The following is a 22,212-nucleotide window of genomic DNA, read 5'->3' as shown; positions in this document are numbered from 1 at the left end:
TGAGCCTTCGCCGTCCGAACCCGCTGTGTTTAAGGCCATCTCCAATCGATGGCTGGTCAGAGAGCTCGTTTTAGCCTTCTGGCCCTTCAAGATTCTTCAAGATATTAATATTTTAATGAACAGTACAGGACCATATTTGCCTCCGTCTCCAACCGAGGGCCAGAGGGCCAGAGGGCCAGAGGGCTCGTTTTAGCCCTGTCACAAAAAACCGTCTCCAACCGAGGGCCAAAGGGCCATAGGGCCAAACATAATTTATTATTTAAAAACTACAATTTAAATTCAAATCTAACGGCTAGGTGACGTCAACATGATGTCAGCTAGCCGTTGGTAGCTGACATCATGCTGACGTCAGCTAGCCGTTGGATTTGAATTTTTTTTTTGGAAATTCTATTTTTTTTGGAACTAAGAAGTAGGATAATGAAAATTCTATTTTTTTTTTTGGAAACTAATGAAAATTCTAGTTCACATTTGCGAATTGTGAATAGGGGGAAACTAGAATGTGAATAGAGGGTGGTGGAATGGCACAGCCATAGTGCAAGGTGGTCTTAAAATCTACACTACAAATGACAAGAATAAGATCACATTGATGTGGGACGTTGTCAACCCTTCGATCATCTCAAGAATAATAGTGATGGATAGTTTTGCATTAATCAAAGAATTTACACAGTATCAACAAAATCAGGGGTGGAACCTAGTTTGGTCTGAACCCTTGAGCAAATGCGAGTTTTATGGCTGGTGTGGAGCATTCAGCATATGTGACCCCTTAGGAACTTACGGCTTGAGTGAGTTTGAGTGCAAATGCTTCCCAGGGTTTCAACCCTTGGTGGAAGTTGAGTGGAACATAAAAAATGCATCGAGTGGTTGTGTGAGGAAGCACGAGGCATGCGGAAATGGCGAAGGTTTCATCAAAGTTGCCAACGTGAGAACTCCTTACACATCAGGGGCACTGGTGGATACGAATTCGAGTTGGAAACAATGTGAGGATGAGTGCTTGAGAAACTGTTGTTGCTTGGCATACACAAAATTACTAGTTGGCTTAATTTACAAAATCCTGCTTCTTATTAGATCCCTATAATTTACAAAATCGTAATTAATATTGTATGATTAACAAAATACATCTCATGTCAAAAGGCACCACATTGACACATTGCCTTTATATTTGAATTGGGACATAACACATTGATAGCTTTCGCTACTTCAATCAAAGTACCTTATTTGAAAGCACCTATGTCACACCGTTGCCTTCGAGCAACAAAATCCTCAAGAACAGATAGTAATGCTTCTTTCTCAAATGCTTCCCATTTGCACCTCCTTCCTTTTGGCACTTGAGCAGCATTCAAATTATTGTCGTTATCCATACCTAAACAAAAAATATTTGAATGTACTAAAGTACAATACAAAGAATCAATTTGCATAATATCCAATCAATTTGCATACTATCCAATCAATAAATTGAATTACAATCAATGATGAGCAATCCAATCATTTTGCTAATGTCCAACATATGCATGATAAAAAGGAAAACTAAAATAGGAAAACTGAAACAAAATGTTATCATTAACGCATATAACTAGTTCAGTTGTTGGTTCCTAATTGCTCTCCACTCATTATTCATTTCCTGAGCCATGGCATTCCGTGTTATAGTCTATTGGTCAGATGTTCCAACACCACCAACATATTCACATTCTTTCGTATTTTGTCCATCTTCTATTATTGGCAAATTCTCCATTGGATCTAAAGACATCTCTTGCCTAATAAGATTGTGTAGTAGGCAACAAGCGGTAATTATTCGACTTTGTGTCCTTATTGGATAGAAAGATGAACTCCTTAGTATCGCCCACCTTCCTTTTAGCAAGTCAAAACAGCGTTCAATTACATTTCTTGCCTTAGAATGCTTCATGTTAAAATATTCCTCCTTAATGGACGGTGTTCGTCCCTCCCATTCAGATAAATGATAAGGTATTCTTCTATAGGGTGCAAGGAATCCTTCACCATTTGTATAACCACCATCTACAAGGTAATAATAATAATAATAATAATAATAATAATAATAATAAGACCTATTAGTATTTGTAGTTCACAAACAAAATTAGACCTAACTTACAAATTTGAGACAAACTAATAGTCTTACATGCTGGTACCTTTAAATTATTTGGCCTAGTAATTGCATCATGTAACACTCTAGAGTCTGATGTGGAGCCCTCTCACCCCGGAAACACATATATGAATTGCATATCCCCTGAACACACACCTAACACATTAGTTGTGACTCAACCCTTTCTTGTTCGGTATCTAGGTTTGTCAATTTCAGGTACATGCACATCAATGCGCATTCCATCTAATGCTCCCAAGCAATTCTAAAAGAAAAAAAAAGCTTTTGTTAATTTATACAAAGGGAATATCTAGTTAAAGCTTAGAGAAAATTGAAAAAATTATCAACATACCTTAAAACACCGCCACCTATGATCTGTAGAATCAATAGGCACATGATGTGGGACTTTTAGTAGGATACCTTGTAATCGCAAAATTCCTTGCAATACACTATTGAAATACCTACTTATAGTCTCTCCCGACCTATAAAATCTAGCACCAATACTACGATTCTTAGTATGATATGCTAGTATTTGTAAAGTCACACACCTGCTCCTCCAGAGACACCAAACCATCATCTTTTACCCTCCTATCTTGACGAAGTAAGTCAAATAATATGCCAAAAGTCCTTCTATCCATTCTCAATTCGTTGACACATTCAATATCAGTATTCCCTATTATACCATTCAGATAACACAAACTAATCTGTCATCTAACAAGTGAACTGTTAGTCAAAGTGCATCGTTCAACATGTCTCTGTTTGACCCTTAGCATAGCAACACAAGAATCGTACAAATGCAAATTGTCTCTAAATGAGACATCTCTAACAATAAGATCAATAATAGCTTCCTTTGATCCATATCTATCCAAACTAAAAAAAAAAGGAAAAAATTTGAGGACATGATATATGTAATATTACTATTATTAAGGGTGATGGAAATGAAGTGATTATGATACCAAATGAACTAGATCAAAAGAATTCATGATACAAAGCAACTAGATCACAAAGATACAAGTTACTTGCTCTCAATTTTTAGAACTAGAGATCATCGTCATTACAAAGCAATTGTGTGTGATCTGTGCGTGCTTATGTGTATGCGCATGATTATGCTCAATCCTACATTGCAAAGATCATCATCATTATAAGATTCTTCATGCATTTTAACGTGATTGCATACCAAAACAACTAGCATGCAAAGAATCTCCTTTCCACCGGATGCAAATAGCATGCAAAGATCATCGTTATTGTGCTCAAATGCATGCAAAGAATCTCCTTTCCACCAGATGATTAATTGGCTTTGTACTTTTTATCAATGCTATTGACATGTTTGGTCCAGTATAGATAAGTGCAACCTAATCTCATCTCAAGATGCTCATATTTGTAAAATAGCATTATCCTGATTAAGATAAAAACATACTTCAACAATTAAACTCCTTACGGCATACAACCATAACATGTGATGTGAAGGCACAAAGGAAGCTATAACTGCATAACCCCATAACAGGAACCCATTTAACCTCCTATAAGCTCCTCCCTCCTCCAGGTAGCAAAGAAAGTTAAATTGCACGCCACAAACTTAGTATACATACAAAAATACAAATTATTTGATGCATGGAGCTACATGATAATTAAGCAGCCACATGCATGGGCGGATCCATATAGGGACTCGGGAGGTCCCGGGACCCTCTGGAAGCCCGAAGAAACACTTGTGATCGACATTCGAGACCCTCCAACAATTTGGGCAGGTGCAGTGGAGAGCCTTTTTGCCTCCATGGATGTGCATGTAGCATTGCTTATAACAAAGAAGAAGAGGTTTCTAATTTTTGTTTTAAAAGACCTAGCCGAAACGACAACGTTTTTTGGCCAGGTAATTATAAAAGATTTAAAAACTAAAATATCTTTGTTTCTTTATACAGAGCCCGAGAACCCCGGTCATTTCTAGTATCCCCAAATTATATTTAAGAATTCCCAACCCCAAATCGCCGCAACCTCCCAACTTTAAACTCAAGTTACCCCATCCCCCAGCACCATTTGCCGTTCCACCACCTCTAGCTACCTAATTTTATTTCTTCCCAATTCATTTAAGTTTTTCAATCCTAGACTCTAGTCTCAACTCCCAATTGTAATATATAAATTTCATCTTTGTAGAGTCATTAATTGATGCGTTATGTTGCTGAGGAGAATTTGTTGGTTTTATTACCTTTGAGATTAATCTTGATTATTATTATTATTTCTTTTAAAGCAGGACAACTAGTGGCAAGTCACGGTTATCCACCCCTTCTAGGGGTCTGGAAGACTTACAGAGGCATTTCAGCTTTCTCCTGACCATAGTCAAGTAGACTCACAACTTGGAGCCTCGAACCTGGGACCTCCCTGTTTTTTGTATTTTGAGAGCTGAAATCCGTGCCCTTACTACTGGGCCACTTGATGTGGTTGATTAATTTTGATTATTCAATGAACCAAATTCAATAAAAAATAGTGATATGGAACCAAACTAGTCTAATATATTTTTTTTGAACTTTTATCTTGAGACCCCCCAATCTTGAAATTTTGGATCCTCCACTGGCCACATGCTAATTAAGCAACTTACTTCAAACAGTTACAAACCCACTTTGCTCCCACACAAATAAATGTAACTGGAATGGGTTCCAAGGGAATTAAAACCCAGAAAAAAAAAGGCATCAAGATTTAAGCCTTTGGTTCCAATCTAATAATTTCAAAAATTAGGATCAAAAGAATTAGTTACTCCCAAAGAAGAAAACTCAAAAGCAGAATGAATGGATTCCTAGTTTTTGGATAAATTACCCGAAAAGAGTAGAACTACAACAAAGGTAAAGGCATAACTTCTACATCTTATCTAGTACGAATCACGATCTACAACCCAAGTGAGAAAACAAAACCAAATGGAAGAATCTCAAACATAAAAAATTAGACATCAACTAATTCCAAACTGTCCAATCTCAATCTGCAATTTGACCCTAAAAAGCAAAATCCTAATTTGTTTAAGTGCAGAGGTCTATTAAAAAGCAAAATCCTAATTTGTTCAAGTACATAGGTCTATTATTGAAAATTTCTCAAACCCAAAACAACTAAATCAAATAAAGCTCAGTAATATCACGATCTACAAAACAAATCGAAGATTCGAAGTTTACCAGGCAAGAGGAGCAGATGAGGGCGAGCATGATGTAGATGAGGGCAAACAGGACGCAGAGATAAGGGTGAGGAGGACAAGGATGAGGGAGCAGGGCAAGCAGGGAGCGATGTGCAACGATTTTCTCTCGCAGGATGAGCGAGGTTCTCTCTCGTAAAGGTCTTACGAGTCAGGTCAAATTTGGGGTTCTTCGCTAAGAACTCCTAGCGAAGCCATTAATCCGAGCGAGTCCCCCTAATCCCATTAAACCTAATCCTTGTGCAAACCAAACATGAGGCTACACTAGCAATTAGTCTAGTCTAGTTGAGTCCCCTCTAATCTGGTCAAACAAACGGCTTTCATACTGGTTAAGGGTTGTGATGTTCGAACGAGGATTCTCTATCTTCGCCATTCATCATCTATGCGATCAACTTTTATTAAGTAATGTTTGTGTTCAATTTTAAATAAAAAATTTAAAATAAATTTTAATCACAATATGACTGATAAGCTGATCTTTAAAATCCTTACAAAAAGGATTTTAGAGCTGCTATCGACCCTTGTGGTGAAAAAAATGTTAATCTTAACCCTGTGGTGAAGTTTGTTATTAATCGTAATCCAAATTGAAATTTCTATCAAAATCTCATCTGCATGCAGGGGTAAAAAGGTCATTCCATTCTTTTGGTAATTCCACATTTTTATAATCAACAAACATAGAAGGAAAAAAAAAAGAAGGAAATCCCTCCCCAATCCCTACCCTTGTCAGCCATAGCCATAGAGACCACCCACTACCTTCCCACCCTAGCCATCATGTCCACCATTGTTCTTAAAATGAAACTATATTCAATGTTTGCATAATAACTTATATTCTAACCTAAACGCGGCGAGGTACTTTGTGATTTTTTAAATCATGAATTTGGACTCCTGACTCTCTTGAAATGAGAAAGTCTGATAATATGAATCTTATAATTTTATTGTTTATTTATTCTTTTATTGTAGCTCTAAAAGTTTTAAAAATAAAAAAAATCATGTCCATATGGCGCTTTATGATTGATTGATGGAATCCATAAAAACGAAAAGAACAATTTTGCCCCTACAAATGACAGAAGAATGAGGAAAAATCCAATTTGGACTATGATTGATAACGAATTTCACCACATGATTACAATTAATAGCTTTTTCACCGCATGGGTCTATTCAAAAGTAGAGTATCACCACAAAAATCACGAACAAAATTTGGCCAATAAAATTCTATTTTGCGACTTGCATACTGATGAGTAGATTTTATATTATATATTTTACCCTAATCTTAGTATATTTTGGTTAATATATTGGAAGAATTTTGATACTTTGAATTGTATTTTCAATATAGGACTCTCGAGTTCCTCTGAAGAAAAATAGGATCAAATGGACGAATTTTGGAGTAATTCCAGTTGGAGGACGTTCGTGAGTCACTTAGCTTGATCTTGTCAAAATTTGGGATTTTTCCATCAAGCGGTTATTTTCTGGCGATAAAATAAAGAAGCAGTGTGCAGTGCTGGAAAATGACATTTTTGGGCTTAAACTGCGTTTTTGGAGCCCAAGATGACATTGGATGGGTTCGTGGCCTTCTGGAGAAGTGTTCAGAATATTCCAAACATTAAATCCAGCTATATTGGGCCAGTTTTGGGGCAGCTTATGGGTAAAAAACGTGGCTGTTCAGATTTTAGACGAATTTTACCATTTAATTTAGGGTTATGTTTCCTAATTTATTGGTTTTTTTTATTAATTTTAGTTTCCTAGGGTTTGTGTGGGAGCTTAGCAGATTTATTGCTCGGCCGTCTACAATTTTTCTCTACGCTTTATTTTATGCAACTTTGGAGACAGAGAGAATTGTTAGGGTTTTGGAGATTTTCTACTTGAAGGTGTTTTCAATCATTTTCTTGAATATATTTTCTATGATTTCAATTATGAGTATGCGGAACTAATTTCTTTTGTTAGGGCGAAGCCTTGAGCCTTAACATGAATATGTGATTTTTATTTAATTGCTTATGATTGATTGCATGCATACTTTGAATTGTTAATTACCGGGATAAAAACTATCTAATTGTCTTAATGCCTGATCACCATTAGAATCTTTAGAAAAGTAATTTGATGCAATTTTGGTCGGAAGGTTCCCTGAAATTGACGCTGGCTTCTTGTGATTAATAATTGTAATTTTACTTATGATGAATATCACGTCTTAAGGATTGCATGGTTTTTCAAAGGATTTTCATAAAGTATAATGAGTCTTTCATGTTCAGATTTGATCCGAACGTCCAGACGGGTTGCATGTTAGATATACGTTCTATGTTGGAGGTTCCAAGTAGAATATGAATTAGGAAAATCTAACCTTCAAAGTGGCATGTGTAGATCATAAGTAATTGGTAAAAATTCATAGGATTGCTAGGTGATGGTGGAACCCCAGTGCTTTCTTAATTTTATTCTCCCAAAATTGTTTTCTTTTCTCTCTAGCTCTAATATTGCAGATTGTTTATTTTAATTCATTAATTTTGTTTTTATTTTAATTAGGTTATAAAATCAATCATCTCAATTTCTACTTTACAATAATTAATTGGAATTTGGTTAGTTTCGAATTATTCAATAATCCCTGTGGAGAATGATCTTGCGAGATCCGTTTATACTACAACAACCTTGTGATTCTTGCAAGTATAATAGGAGGTTTTTATCGCATTCACATGAGTAGTAAAATCCCTATCAAGAAAATGGCACCGTTGCCGGGGATTATTCAAAATAATTCCTTCTAATCAGATTTTCAATTAGTTATTGCTGTTTATACATATAAAAAAAATTAATTTTCGTTTTTATTTTATTTTTACAGATTACAACAGTACAGCAGTGCAGATTTCATAAATCTGTGCATGGTCAGCACCCGTTCAACAGTGCAGAAATTGATTCCACTTGATTCAGAACTTGAGCAGAATTTAAGGAGGAAACGCATGGAGCAAACTTTGCAGAGGGTTCCTCCTCTGCACGGAACTTTTCTACAGTCTTTAAATTTTGGAGACCTGCACAGCAAAGAAAAAATGGCATTTGTAATTCCAAAGGCTGGTCTGCCCCTGCGTGATTCACTGACAGCCCATACCACAAATATACCAAATTGTATTACTTATCCGGCAGTGGAGGAAGGGTCTACATTTGAAATAAAGCAACACATGTTGAATATTCTACCTACATTTCATGGGTTATCATCTGATGATCCAAACATGCATATTGCAGAATTTTTAATGGGGTGCAAAAAATATTTTGGTGAGAGGATTTTCAGCCGATTCTATTAAGCTCCGTTTATTTCCTTACACTCTGAAAGATTAAGCAAGGAGATGGCTTCTCACACTCCTATCTGGAAGCATTACAACTTGGGCCCAACTCAGTGAAATTTTTTTAAACAAGTATTATCCAGCTTCAAAGACTCTTGACATAAGAACTCAGATTTTATCATTTGCCCAAAAACCAAATGAAGAGTTTCATGAGGCGTGGGAACGGTTCAAAGAGTTGATTACAAAATATCCACATTCGGGTATTAACACTACTGATCAAATGCATATATTTTTCAGAGGGTTGAATATGACTATAAAAACTCTTGTCAACGCTTCATGCGGAGGTTCGTATAAAGATAAAAATGCACAAGAGGCTTGTTTGTTATTTGAAAGAATGGCAACAGATACACAACCGTGGACAGTTGAGCAGCCACAATCTAGATCTGTTTTTGAGATGTCTAACGGCTCTCCATATATTACAACACAAATTGGAAAAATGGAGAAAAGGCTTGATGCAAAATTTGACATGTTATTACAAAGAATACCAGGTTCACAGGTTGCTGTACAGCAGCCCTTACAAGTTGCTTGTAGCATTTGCAACATGATAACTCACGATTTTACGAGCTGCCCACAAAAAGACGTTTGTCCATATTTTACAGCAGAGCAGGTTATTGCATTTAACAATTTCCAGCGTCCCAGATATGACCCGTATTTAAATTTCTACAACTCAGGTTGGAGAGATCATCCTAATTTAAAGTGGGACAAAGATCAGCACTCTAGGCCTCAATTTCAACAGTTGGTACAACAACCTGCTGCACCAAAGGCTGCTTGGGAGGTTGCAATTGAAAAATTAGCAAATACTACCACTCAAGAAATCCAAAATCTACAGGCATCAATGAAAAACATGGAAAAACAAATTGGGCAGATTGCTTTGCAGGTTTCAGAAAGAGCACCGGGTACATTTCCTAGTCAAACAGTACCTAATCCAAGAGGACGAGAAGAATGCAACGCGGTTCGGACTTTACGGTCTGGCAAAAGTTATGACAACAGACATGAAAATTCTGTTGGAAATTCGCGGGCAGCAGAACTGCCCCAAACTAAAACTGTAATTTTTGCAGATTCTGCAATTTCAGCAGCTTCTGGGCAGCCACAAGACAGATCCGAAAATACTGCATAAGCTATCACAAAAACTACAGAACGTGTTTATGTGCCTCCTATGTCTTATCCCGAAAGGTTGAAGCCTAAAACTAAAGATCAACAATTGACAGATTTCATAAAGACTTTAGCTAAAGTTCAAATTAATCTTCCATTAATTGATGCAATCAAGAACATTCCATCTTATGCCAAGTTTTTGAAGGACGTTTGTACAAAGAAAAAGAAGCTTGTGGATTCCGAGAAAGTAATTCTAATAGAACAATGCAGTGCGGTCTTATTGCATAAATTGCCTCCAAAGAAAAAAGATCTAGGGAGTTTTACTATCTCTTGTACTATTGGCAATTCTGATTTTAAAAGTGCTTTAATTGATTTAGGTGCTAGTGTAAACTTAATGCCTTATTCTGTTTTTAAACGTTTAGGTGAAGGTGAGCTGAAGCCAACCTCCAGTATTATTCAATTGGCTGACCGTTCAATTATCTACCCTAGAGGAGTCATTGAAGATGTTATTGTGAAGGTTGACAATTTATATTTACCGGCTGATTTTATGGTGTTGGACATGGATGATGATTTGACAACACTCATCATTTTGGGCCGCCTATTCCTAGCAACAGCCCCGAACTCTTATTGATGTGGAAGCCGGAACATTAACATTCCGGGTTGAAGATCAAACTGTTGTTTTCAAGTTGTTTGAAGCAAGCATACATTCAAGTGACAAGTAAGAATGCATGCGTGTTGATGTATTAAATGGTTTACCACATGCCAATTTTGTGACCAGATCATCTACTAGCAAGCTGCCCATAAAGACTCAAAATGTGATTTGCCACCAGATTGACCAAAAACATTTGAATGTCAAGGGCAATAAAAAATTGCAAAGCAGTCCAAGTTGTGCAAAAATAAAGCCTGGTACAAAAGTGTGGTTGTTAAGTTCTTATTTCAAATCATCTCCAGGAAAACAAAAGTCTCGATGGAAAGGTCATTTTCTAGTTACTAAAGTTTTTCAGAATGGTAATGTGGACATCAAGGCTGAGGGCACATATTTCTCATTCAAGGTTACCAAACATCAACTAAAACCATGCATAGGGAAATTTGGTGCATACGAGTCTTTGACTCTGAACGAACCAATTATCTAGCCACCAGACTTCCGCAACGTCTAGCTACAGACTTAAAATAAAGCGCTAATTGGGAGGCAACCCAATTTTTCTAAACTCTTTCCTAATCTTATTTTTCGTTTGATTTTGACTTTAACAAAAACACAAAAAAAAAAAAAAAACAAAAAACAAAAAAAAAAACAAAAACAAAAAATTCAAAAATGGAAAATTGCAGGTTGATTTTATTTACCCAGTTTATTTTAGTTTATTTTATTTTATTTTAACGCATCTTTGTTAATTGCAGGTTGCCAACGTGGAAAATAAAGAGCATCATATATTGGAATCATGCACCCAGCAGCAAATCTACATTAACATCACCCACATCTACACTATGTTGGAAATTTAAAGCAGTCATTCATAGATGCAAGTTTGGGGGTGATTGTTGCAGATCTAGCACATAAACATAATTTTGAGCAGTTCATTTTCTGCAGCTCAGTTTTGTGATGCATGGAGGAGAGGCACAGTTAAATCACAGATCCATACACCACAGAACTGAGTACAACTATTATTACCAGATCTACAACAATTAAACTTGCAAGGTTATGAAATTTTACCTCCCAGATGCACCGATTTGGGCTCTTGGAAGCTTGTGCCGTTTTTGTCTATTGAAACTGATATTTGTCCACCCTCTTCTTTCCCTCGGATCTATCATGGATCCGCTTGTTCTGCACAAAATACCACACCAGTCTAATTACATCCAGGGGGTAATGGGCAGCATTTTCACAAATGGGGGGTCATCAGAATAAAATTTTTACCTTTGCAAGATTTGGATTTGCAAGGTTGCAGCTGGTTTGAATTTTCCTTGTCAGGGTTAAGCTTCTAGATCGAGGACCTGTGCACACAAATACGACACCAGTATACTTACATGCAGGCATAATGAAGCAACGGTTTCACGAAATGGAACCCATCATGAACGGAGTACAAGATTTTTACCTTTGCAGGAACCGGATCTGCACAGTCTTTGCTGTTGTTCCTTTTCCATAGCCGTTGCAGAGCTTTCAGGTCATGGACATTTGCACATTCATACTATACACAGACCTGAGACCAACATGCATCAGTCACAGAACCATGGTGTTCAACCAGTTACTCAAAGACTCAAAAAAAAAGAAAAAAAAAAAGGAACACGGACGAAGATTACCTTTGTGGGAAGATTTGAGCTTCAAATGTGCTACCATTTCTATGATAGAGGCGTGGGTTTGGGGTTCTTGCCGAGAAGAGTGAGTATCGTTGTGTGGTTTAGGGTGCAAGGTTGGTGCTATTACGAGAGAGGAGGAGGCTGATTTTCTAAAGAGACAGAAGGTTCTTGTGTTTTTTAGAGTAATGAAGAAGAGAGCATAGATGAATTGGGGAAATGAGAGAAAACTGTGAGAAATGGAGAGCTATTTTTCATTTTGTAGCGACATAGGGGCTGAGAGAAATGAAAGACTTCTTTCGGTCTCTGTTGAAATGCGAGAGACCTGCGGTTTACAAAGCCTTCAGAAAAGTAAGAGTGATCTAGCCGTTCTTTTGGAATCCTAAGGAGCTTAATACAATGATGTGCACCACATGTACACAGCTGGAGTTGTCCCATGTCTGATAGACTTGGTTTGAATTAAAGGGGGAGAAGAGCCGTTCGGCTCGGTGCTCAAGGATGCCAGCTGCATCCCATTCATCTCAAGGGAATCCAATGTTCATATTGGACCTTTGTTTTGCACGTTGGGTTTCAAACCCTATGGCTGCCACGTGTTCTTTGTCAAGGCTAAAAGGTGGTCACACCATGATCTTTTCCCATGGCCCTAGGTCTAGATTTCGAATCAGGTGATTCTTTTATAATTTTTTTTCTAGTTTATTTAGTCTAGGTTGTTGTTTTGTCTTTTCTAGTTTTGTTTCTTTTTAGTTTATTTAGTTTCTTTTATTTTTCCACACCTTGAGGACAAAGTGTGAAATAAATTTGGGGGTGGGAAAGTAAATCTTAGTTTTTCATGGTCTTTATATGGCTGGAAAGAAGGAAAAAAAATTGAAATATGTCAAAAATCCAAAAAGATTTTCTTTTTCTTTAGTCGTTTAGTTAGACCTTCCATAAGTCAATGATAATAATTCGTTTTCTTCTAGGTCAACAAACTTATTTGAATTGGTTCTTCTTTTGTGGAAATTCAATTGTTTTATATGGTTAATCTGATTCTTACATGATCATTCTCAAGTTTATTTTAAACCAATAACCAATGTCAGTATGATTATCTCTTACTTAGAGAACTATATATGGATTTAAAGTGAAAACTTATTGAACCCTTGTGAGATTTTGAGCCTCTTGCATATTCTTTCTTGTGAGTTTCATGATAGCATTATCATTCACTAGAACTTGCTTCAATATCTCTCGAGGCGAAATCCTAAGTCATGCAACATTAGAGAGATGATAAAGGCCATGTTTGGATCGTTTGAGCCTTTCTAACCACCTTTTTATGTTTCATTTTCCCTAGTTACCCTTTTGAAGCCAAACACTTAGCCTTTTCTTTCATCACCCACATTCATCCCTACACATTTAACCTATTTTAGCCATACCCTATAACTTAAGGGATACCAAGTGGACATCAAGGAAGATAAAGGTTGGGTTCTACAATAAGAAGTGGCGTGTACCGAGGTACCATGTCTAGTATTATTTTTATTCTTTAAAAAAAAAATTAGAAAAGAAGAGTTCGAAATTGTTCCATCTTTATGACATGAGTCCTGGACGCCAATAATAGAAGATTCAAGTTTCAAAAGAGGGCCGACTGAATTACATTATGAAGATATCTTGGTATTTCTTAAGTTTTAGTTTTTCCCTATCCTTTCTTTGATAGCCCATACCCTAGCCTAATGTTACAACCATTGTAAAGACCTTTGATCTTTGATGTTGCATTGATTTACATTAGTGGAGAGATGAGATGAAGAGCAAGCTTATGGGGTTTTATATTGCTTATCATGATTTGAGTGAAACACTCTACCCTTTAATGTGTGATTCCTTTGTGAGTGATATTCATGGTAGAGGATTTGAAGTGGAAGCTTTGGTTTGCATATACCTATCCGGGTTGAGTAAGTTGTATTGATATTGGTTATGTCACTCATTACGCTTGAGAATGTTGTGTAAGGTTTGGTTAATTTTATTTTGAAAATTGTTTAATTCTCTTAAGTTTGGTGACCGTCTCTAGATTGCTTTGAGGCTAATTTATGGAAGGTCTATTGTTTCATTGTTGTTTTTTTTATTCTGTTTTGCTTGAGGACAAGCAAAAAGCTAAGTTTGGGGGTATTTGATGAATAGATTTTATATTATATATTTTACCTTAATCTTAGTATATTTTAGTTAATATATTGGAAGAATTTTGATACTTTGAATTGTATTTTCAATATAGGACTCTCGAGTTCCTCTGGAGCAAAACAGGATCAAAAGGACAAATTTTGGAGTAATTCCAGTTGGAGGATGTTCGTGAGTCACTTAGCTTGATCATATCAAAATTTGGGATTTTTTCACCAAGCGGTTATTTTGTGGCGATAAAATAAAGAAGCAGTGCGCAGTGTTGGAAAATGACGTTTTTGGGCTTAAATTGCATTTTTGGAGCCCAAGATGACCTCGGATGGGTTTGTAGCCTTCTGGAGAAGTGTTCAGAATATTCCAAACATTAAATCCAGCTATATTGGGCCAGTTTTGGAGCAGCTTATGGGTAAAAAAACGTGGCTGTTCAGATTTTAGACGAATTTTACCATTTAATTTAAGGTTATGTTTTCTAATTTATTGGTTTTTTTTATTAATTTTAGTTTCCTAGGGTTTGTGTGGGGGCTTAGCAGATTTATTGCTTGGCCGTCTACAATTTTTCTCTACGCTTTATTTTATGCAACTTTGGAGACAGAGAGAATTGTTAGGGTTTTGGAGATTTTCTACTTGAAGGTGTTTTCAATCATTTTCTTGAATATATTTTCTATGATTTCAATTATGAGTATGCGGAACTAATTTCTTTTGCTAAGGCGAAGCCTTGAGCCTTAGCATGAATATGTGATTTTTATTTAATTGCTTATGATTGATTGCATGCATACTTTGAATTGTTAATTACCAGGATAAAAACTATCTAATTGTCTTAATGCCTGATCACCATTAGAATCTTTAGAAAAGTAATTTGATGCAATTTTGGTCGGAAGTTTCCCTGAAATTAACGCTGGCTTCTTGTGATTAATAATTGTAATTTCACTTATGATGAATATCACGTCTTAAGGATTGCATGGTTTTTCAAAGGATTTTCATAAAGCATAATGAGTCTTTCATGTTCAAATTTGATCCGAACGTCCGGACGGGTTGCATGTTAGATATACGTTCTATGTTGGAGGTTCCAAGTAGAATATGAATTAGGAAAATCTAACCTTCAAAGTGGCATATGTAGATCATAAGTAATTGGTAAAAATTCATAGGATTGCTAGGTGATGGTGGAACCCCAGTGCTTTCTTAATTTTATTCTCCCAAAATTGTTTTCTTTTCTCTCTAGCTCTAATATTGCAAATTGTTTATTTTAATTCATTAATTTCGTTTTTATTTTAATTAGGTTATAAAATCAATCACCTAAACTTCTACTTTACAATAATTAAATGGAATCTGATTAGTTTCGAATTATTTAATAGTCCCTGTGAAGACGACATTGCGAGATCCGTTTATACTACAATAACCTTGTGATTCTTGCAAGTAAAATAGGAGATTTAAGCCCGTTCACATGAGTAGTAAAAATCCTATCACATACCTAGTGGAAGAGAGAAATTACATGTAGGGGCACTTTCTATTTTGTTGGGAGACAATATTTATAATATATTAGACAAAGAGAAAATGGAAAAGGATCCTCACCAGATCATTTTCTTAGGGATCCTAGGAATTCCGTAATCGTGACCGTTCATCGTATTTCGTGCGGTCAAAAATCATTCCAAAATTTAAAATTTAAAATTAAATATAAATAATACCTAACGAAAATTAACTGCACGATGTACAATGAACGGTCACGATCACGGTATCTCTAGGATCTATAGGAAAAGGATCTGGATTTACTTGTGAATGAGAATTGAATTTGATGTCAGAAAGAAGGGAATTTCTTAGGCTTTGACACATATCCTTCATCCTCTCGATCATTAAATTCCTTCCAAACCATGGCGTTCTAATACTTTTTCCATTTTTCTTTTCCCACTAGTACTATTTTGGTAGTTGAGCTCAAGCGATCTTGATTAAATAACCATGAACGGTGGCGACTGAAAATATAAAAAAATTAAAATTTTTGAAATCAAATTTAATGGTAAAACATCCAAATAATTGAAGCCAAGCCCAAATAACTTTTATAAATAACTCTTTTCGTTTCAGATTGAATTTAATTAGAAAATTATCATTAACACTTCAATAAGGTAAGAGAAATCAAATTTAAGACATATTTTTCAATGACAGCGATTTGAACAGACTTAATTTTTTTTTCTTTTTCTATCAATATAGTGCATGCATGCACAAAAATCTCGTGTCGAGGGCTGCCCCTCATAAGCATATTCTTCTCGGATTCATAAATTCAAAGAAGTCACGAGGGACTAGTCTGCAATTACAAGTTTTTCTTCGTGACTAGAAGACAAACACAATATGTAACTGGTGGATGCTATTGAGTCCGGATAACGTGGCCTAATCCTCCAACAGCTAACAAGCATACCATGTAGAAACATTCAAGCTCTATTGCTTCCTTCCCCTTCCGGGAATTTACATCCAAGGGCAAAAAATGGCCGTGTCAGCTGATCATTGCCGGATTTCGCTCTCCGCCCCCAGCCAATGGCACCGTGCGGCGGGAGCGCCGGGGAGGAACAAGAGGCTTGTGAAGTTTTGTAGTGGAGAGATGATGGGGAAGAAACTGAACCTGCCTCAGCTACAACTTGGAGGTGGTAAGACTAGTAGGGTTGGGAAGCATGTTTGCATGTCAATTGCTGTTGATATAGCTGGCGAGGCCAAAGTGAGCTCTTAAACTCGCCACGTAAATAAGCATTACTTACTGATTAATTTGCTACTTCCCAATCATAAATTTGATTTTATGCATGATTTGCTGTGTCTTTATGAGATTTTCTCTCCACAAAATCATCACTTGAATTCTGAAGTTTACTTGGGCTTTAGATTGCTTGGCATTATTCAATGTTCACGTTTTTTCTTGGTTAGTGATTTTAACACGTTTTCTTTAGCCTCCTACTGCCTTCTGCAAGCGTAGAAAAACTTACAAAAATATGCGTTACGAGTACATATGGCTAAAAGATGAGTGCCAAAACTACTGTATTTTTTATTTTAGTAATAACGAAAGCAATAATGCAAGTCAAACCGCATTTTTTTATATGACAAACAATACATACATGTCAGGTCAATAAATCATTTATTTCAATAAATGTTAATTTAATAATCACATTTCACATAATATGGTATTGAAATTTTGTACAAATGAGCAATAATATTTTGTTTGGTACAACCATATATTTATACAGTGGCCTGAGATTTTTTTTTATGGAGCGGGGAAATAAATTGGTATCAAACTCGTTATCCTTAATATTCAAAGATAACTCAATCACAAGTTAAGAATAATACCACTAGACTTTAATGTTACGTGACGATAAACTTAGCATTATTAAACGAAAATTTAAACATTGTCAAATTAGGCTTGATAAGAAGCCTTTGATATGTTAATACTTACCCAATTAACATTGCATATGATATGGAGTTAATATACGGGCTTTGGGTGGATATGACAGTTGGGGGACATAGATATTGGGAAGAGGAATCCACGGACGGTCGTTGCAATCATACTGGGAGGCGGAGCTGGTACTCGGCTTTTCCCACTCACCAAGAGGCGTGCAAAACCTGCTGTAAGTCTCTTCCTTGTTACAAAATTTCAAGCTTTACTCCATCCGACTATGAAACAGGCGTCCATTCTTTAAATAATACACAATTAACGTGTCATTTATAATGGTTATAACAAATATACATATCCATATATTATCGATACAATATGAATGCAAATAGCAGATGTGATGCACTCTGCTCTAGTTTGTGCGCATTGTGTTTTAAACAATATCTATTAAATGCGACTTTGTAAGTCCAACCAGTGATCATACGTTTAACGCGTTACTGCTAGCATAATAGTGTATGACAAATTTTATTTCCGAAAAAAAAAAAACAAAAAACGAAATGGTTACTAAACCGGCGCTAAGGTGTTGAGGATGTTGCCCTTACTTGTTCTACATTTGTTCTTCTTCATTTTAGGTTCCAATAGGAGGAGCATACAGGCTGATTGATGTACCAATGAGTAACTGCATCAACAGTGGAATCAACAAAGTTTATATCCTCACTCAGTTCAACTCAGCATCACTCAACAGACACATTTCCAGAGCGTACAACTTTGGCAGCAGCACCTCCTTCGGGGACGGATATGTAGAGGTACATTTCGATTAACATAATTAATCCCGACTTAATCAGCACCAAGTATATCAAGTACAAAATGTTACGCAAACCCTGTAAAGATTAGCCTGCCTGCATTTAGAATTTATATTTATGCCAATGTATGTTCTGCAAGATCACCTATCATTCTTTCGCTCTATGCCAGGTTCTAGCAGCTACTCAAACTCCCGGCGAGGCAGGGCAGAGGTGGTTCCAGGGTACTGCAGATGCCGTCAGACAGTTCCATTGGCTTTTTGAGGTACTCACAAACAGCAATTTAGTAAACAGGAAAAAAAATTCAAAATGGTTCTTTGTTTCTTGAGCTTCAAGAAAAAGCTAATACATATCAAGGACAGAAAATTCCATGTAAAACTAAGCTGTGGAGAAGTAGTAAACTTGAACAGCATAGTAAGGCTTTCCCATTTGGTCACAATTTGTGAAGGGAAATTTCTATGATTTACCGCGGTAGGGAAGCCTCGAGTCTCCAAACATAGATCTGTGTGTAGGTTATAAACGCATCCACATTTTCCCTTCACACCCTTCAAGTTGTTACCGGTGTAGAACCGCATGCTTGGAGCATCTGTCCCCAGCTCCAACACTCTTCCGGATTTTTTTTGTCACCCTTAAAACCATCCAGCACATAGTTGATATCATAACCGTTAGGCAGTTTCTTGATCCTGCTTCTGATGCTGTGAGATGAGGTGAAATCAAGGGTGTTTCGTTCACCAACACAATTTTACCAGTAGAATAAACTGGCTATCCACCGGTGTAAAATGGGATCTGAAAATCTGTACATAATGGTGAAAATGTTGCTGCTGTGACCACCTGGGTTCCAGAAAGCATGTTCGGCTAGATTCACTGGAGTAGGCTTGTTTAGAGCTGTGGCTTTCATTGTTACAATCATTTGGTTGTTTCGAATGAGTTTGTTCATCACACTAACAAGGAGATCACCCAGAAATCCTCCTTCGCCATCAGAGCAGTGATATGAGAAATGGATGCTAGGGTTAGCGCTCTCTTGTTCATATCTTTTTGCCTACCAAATCACAAGACTGAATCCTCTTGGACCACCATGAATCCTGTTGTTACCATCGTTAGGAACTATATTGTAAAGAGTTCCATTCAGAGGGGAAATGCAGCGCCGCGTATCCTGGTAGCAACCCGTCCAACAATGTCACCAAAGGGAGAGGAACTGTTCATGTAATCCTTAACCGAATCGAACCCTAAGACAGTGTCAGCCAGCTTTCCGTTTTTGTCAGGGACCGTGAGGGATACAATAGCTGTACCCTACTTAGTACGTTTCCCAGAGAATTTCCTTTCATTAACTTCGTCTTTGCCAGGGAACCGTTGACAAACCCGAAAGCTTGTAGGATTAGGAAACAATGCTAGATGGCCATTTTTCTTTAGAAAACGGAATCAGTTAAGATCAAGATCTTCAATCGTTCCTGAGGGAACATCTGGAGAGCTATGGGTTATATTAAAGAGCAAGAGCCATTAAGGACTAAGCATTAAATTAAGAATTAAAGAGTGGAAGTTACTGTCTTTCTCCCTTTCCCGTCGAAGTTATTTTTCATATCTTGTATAAAATTCGAGTCAGATGACCTAAATTTGGGAGGCGTTATAAACTTCAGCATGGCTTTTCATGCTGCAGGATGCAAGAAGCAAGGACATTGAGGATGTGCTGATTCTATCCGGAGATCATTTGTATCGAATGGACTACTTGGACTACGTTCAAGTAAGGCGGAACAATTAATTTTGCTTCAACTGAAAACATTCGAAAGGTCAATTCTCAAATACGTCAAACTTTACCTCTCAATTAAACTGCAGAATCACAGGCAGAGCGGCGCAGATATTACCATTTCTTGTTTACCGATGGATGACAGGTATAGCTTGCGCAACACATTTCTTTTCAACTCCAGTTTCTGTTATAGCAATTGACCATCAACCTTTTGAGACTTTCCTCTCTTTCGCTGATAGCCGAGCCTCAGATTTCGGTCTGATGAAGATAGACAAGAAGGGAAGGGTCCTATCATTCAGCGAAAAGCCTAAGGGAGACGACCTGAAGGCAATGGTAATACTCATGCGTAAGCTACAATAATCTGAATTGACATTGGAATATGAATACCTGTATGCTGGATTTGGTACAAACATCAATCTGCAGGCAGTAGATACGACCGTTTTGGGACTTTCGGTGGAGGAAGCTCTGAAGAAACCATACATTGCTTCCATGGGAGTGTATGTCTTCAAGAAGGAGATACTTCTGAATCTCTTAAGGTGCCAGTCGTATTATGAATTAAAATTTATAAATCACAAACGCACAAACACGCACCCTGTGTAAAAGAAATTTGAGAAAACTACACTAACTATTTGAGTCAGATGGCGTTTTCCGACTGCAAATGACTTTGGATCAGAGATAATCCCTGCCTCAGCTAAGGAATTCTTCATGAAGGTCGATATCAAATCTCTGTCTGGGAGTATTATACGTTAACTTGAACTCAATTACCTTTGCTTATCACTTTGTGTTTTGGCTCTGCCTGGAGGGTTCATTCAGCATTCCATGACGTTTCTTCATGTGAAAACGCTGTGCAGGCTTATCTCTTCAATGATTACTGGGAAGACATTGGAACCATCCGATCCTTCTTCGAGGCCAACCTTGCCCTCACTGAGCATGTAAGCAAAGCTGATCCTCCGAATGGTGGTTGTTTCTATGGTGGCAGAAGCAGCTTCTGCTGTAACAGATAGAATCTAACGTACCCTTCTTTTCCCTACCTTTCAGCCAAATAAGTTTAGTTTCTACGATGCAGCAAAGCCGATGTATACTTCAAGAAGAAACTTGCCTCCATCGAAGATTGACAACAGCAAGGTTGTCAGCTCTGTCTTTGATATGCACTTGAAGCTCCCAGCAAAATTACTGAAACGCCAACATATATAAAACATTAATCTGCCTCCTTTTTGTGCAGATTGTTGACTCCATCATATCGCATGGAAGTTTCTTAACTGACAGCTTCATAGAGCACAGCGTTGTCGGTATCAGATCGCGAATAAACTCGAACGTTCACTTGAAGGTCAGTCCCATAAAATTCCACAGAATGTTAATCTCAATCTGTTAAAATTCAACGCGAAAGAGCAACTCAAACTGTAAATTGTCAAAATGCACGCAGGATACAGTTATGCTCGGTGCTGATTACTACGAAACCGATTCTGAGAGAGTGACGCTGTTAGCTGAAGGAAGAGTTCCCGTCGGAATTGGAGAGAACACGAAAATCAAGTACAACCTGCTTAAACCTCCCTATCTTTTATGAATTTTACAGTGTTCAACAAAATAATTTGCTTATCATGGCTCTTGATGTCATGTGCAGAGACTGCATCATCGACAAGAACGCAAGGATCGGGAAGAACGTTGTTATTGCAAACTCGGAGGTACGACGTGCCCTCTGTCTCTGTTAATAGTAACCTCTAACAATTAACGGCTGTAAATCGTCCACGCGCATTAGTCTAATTGTTCTGAACGTTTATGCACGGATTTGCAGGGCGTGCAGGAAGCTGACAGATCGTTGGAAGGGTTCTACATCCGCTCTGGTATAACCATCCTATTGAAAAATTCGACCATTGTTGACGGACTTGTGATCTAAAACATCCCTCCATCCTTGTAGTTTTTGGGTATACCAGGATGGAAGTTAAAGAGAAAATGCAATAGCAATCACCATATATACTCATGTCAGTAGAGCAAGACAATCATGTTCCGGATGTGTATAAACCTTGTTATTTTGCAAACATCAAGCAGCTATAAGCAACTATGCCATTTCATTGTTCCTAAAATAACCGAATCAAGTAACAACTCCCTTGCACGCGAATTCTGTGAATCCACTTCCGAGAACGAGTTATGATTCAGTCTAACTGTATGCGTGTCCATAAAAAAGTTAAGACAATGTATATTGACTGTCTAGCGTGCAAAGATTTACATA

The 22,212-nt window shown here is 37.1% G+C and overlaps 1 protein-coding gene and 1 non-coding gene across 2 annotated transcripts; one reads left to right on the top strand and one right to left on the bottom strand.

The window, feature by feature from the left end:
- Positions 1 to 8,672: 8,672 nt before the first annotated feature.
- Positions 8,673 to 8,777, bottom strand: LOC126598263 (small nucleolar RNA R71). Its single transcript, XR_007614772.1, has one exon. It is a non-coding gene; the product is annotated as a small nucleolar RNA R71 (small nucleolar RNA).
- A 7,623-nt stretch (positions 8,778 to 16,400) lies between these two features.
- On the top strand, positions 16,401 to 22,069 carry LOC126597242 (glucose-1-phosphate adenylyltransferase large subunit 3, chloroplastic/amyloplastic-like). Its single transcript, XM_050264028.1, has 15 exons — positions 16,401 to 16,784; positions 17,566 to 17,679; positions 18,077 to 18,250; positions 18,417 to 18,509; positions 19,899 to 19,982; positions 20,075 to 20,130; positions 20,225 to 20,318; positions 20,409 to 20,521; positions 20,624 to 20,696; positions 20,837 to 20,917; positions 21,024 to 21,110; positions 21,208 to 21,312; positions 21,409 to 21,515; positions 21,607 to 21,667; positions 21,778 to 22,069. Exons 1-15 carry the CDS (start codon positions 16,557 to 16,559, stop codon positions 21,877 to 21,879), a joined length of 1,572 nt encoding a protein of 523 aa, XP_050119985.1. The 5' UTR covers positions 16,401 to 16,556; the 3' UTR covers positions 21,880 to 22,069.
- Positions 22,070 to 22,212: the final 143 nt, after the last annotated feature.

Source organism: Malus sylvestris, chromosome 13, assembly GCF_916048215.2.
Source record: "Malus sylvestris chromosome 13, drMalSylv7.2, whole genome shotgun sequence".
Taxonomy (NCBI): Eukaryota; Viridiplantae; Streptophyta; class Magnoliopsida; order Rosales; family Rosaceae; genus Malus; species Malus sylvestris.
Note: the sequence above shows the minus strand (reverse complement) of the source record. Positions and strands in the feature narration are given on the sequence as shown.

Coding starts and splice junctions, on each gene's coding strand:
- LOC126597242 (XM_050264028.1), top strand. CDS start 16,557: ATGGCCGTGTCAGCTGATCATTGCCGGATTTCGCTCTCCGCCCCCAGC. Junction 19,983..20,074: donor ACTACTTGGACTACGTTCAA/GTAAGGCGGAAC, acceptor ATTAAACTGCAG/AATCACAGGCAGAGCGGCGC. Junction 20,319..20,408: donor GAGACGACCTGAAGGCAATG/GTAATACTCATG, acceptor ATCAATCTGCAG/GCAGTAGATACGACCGTTTT.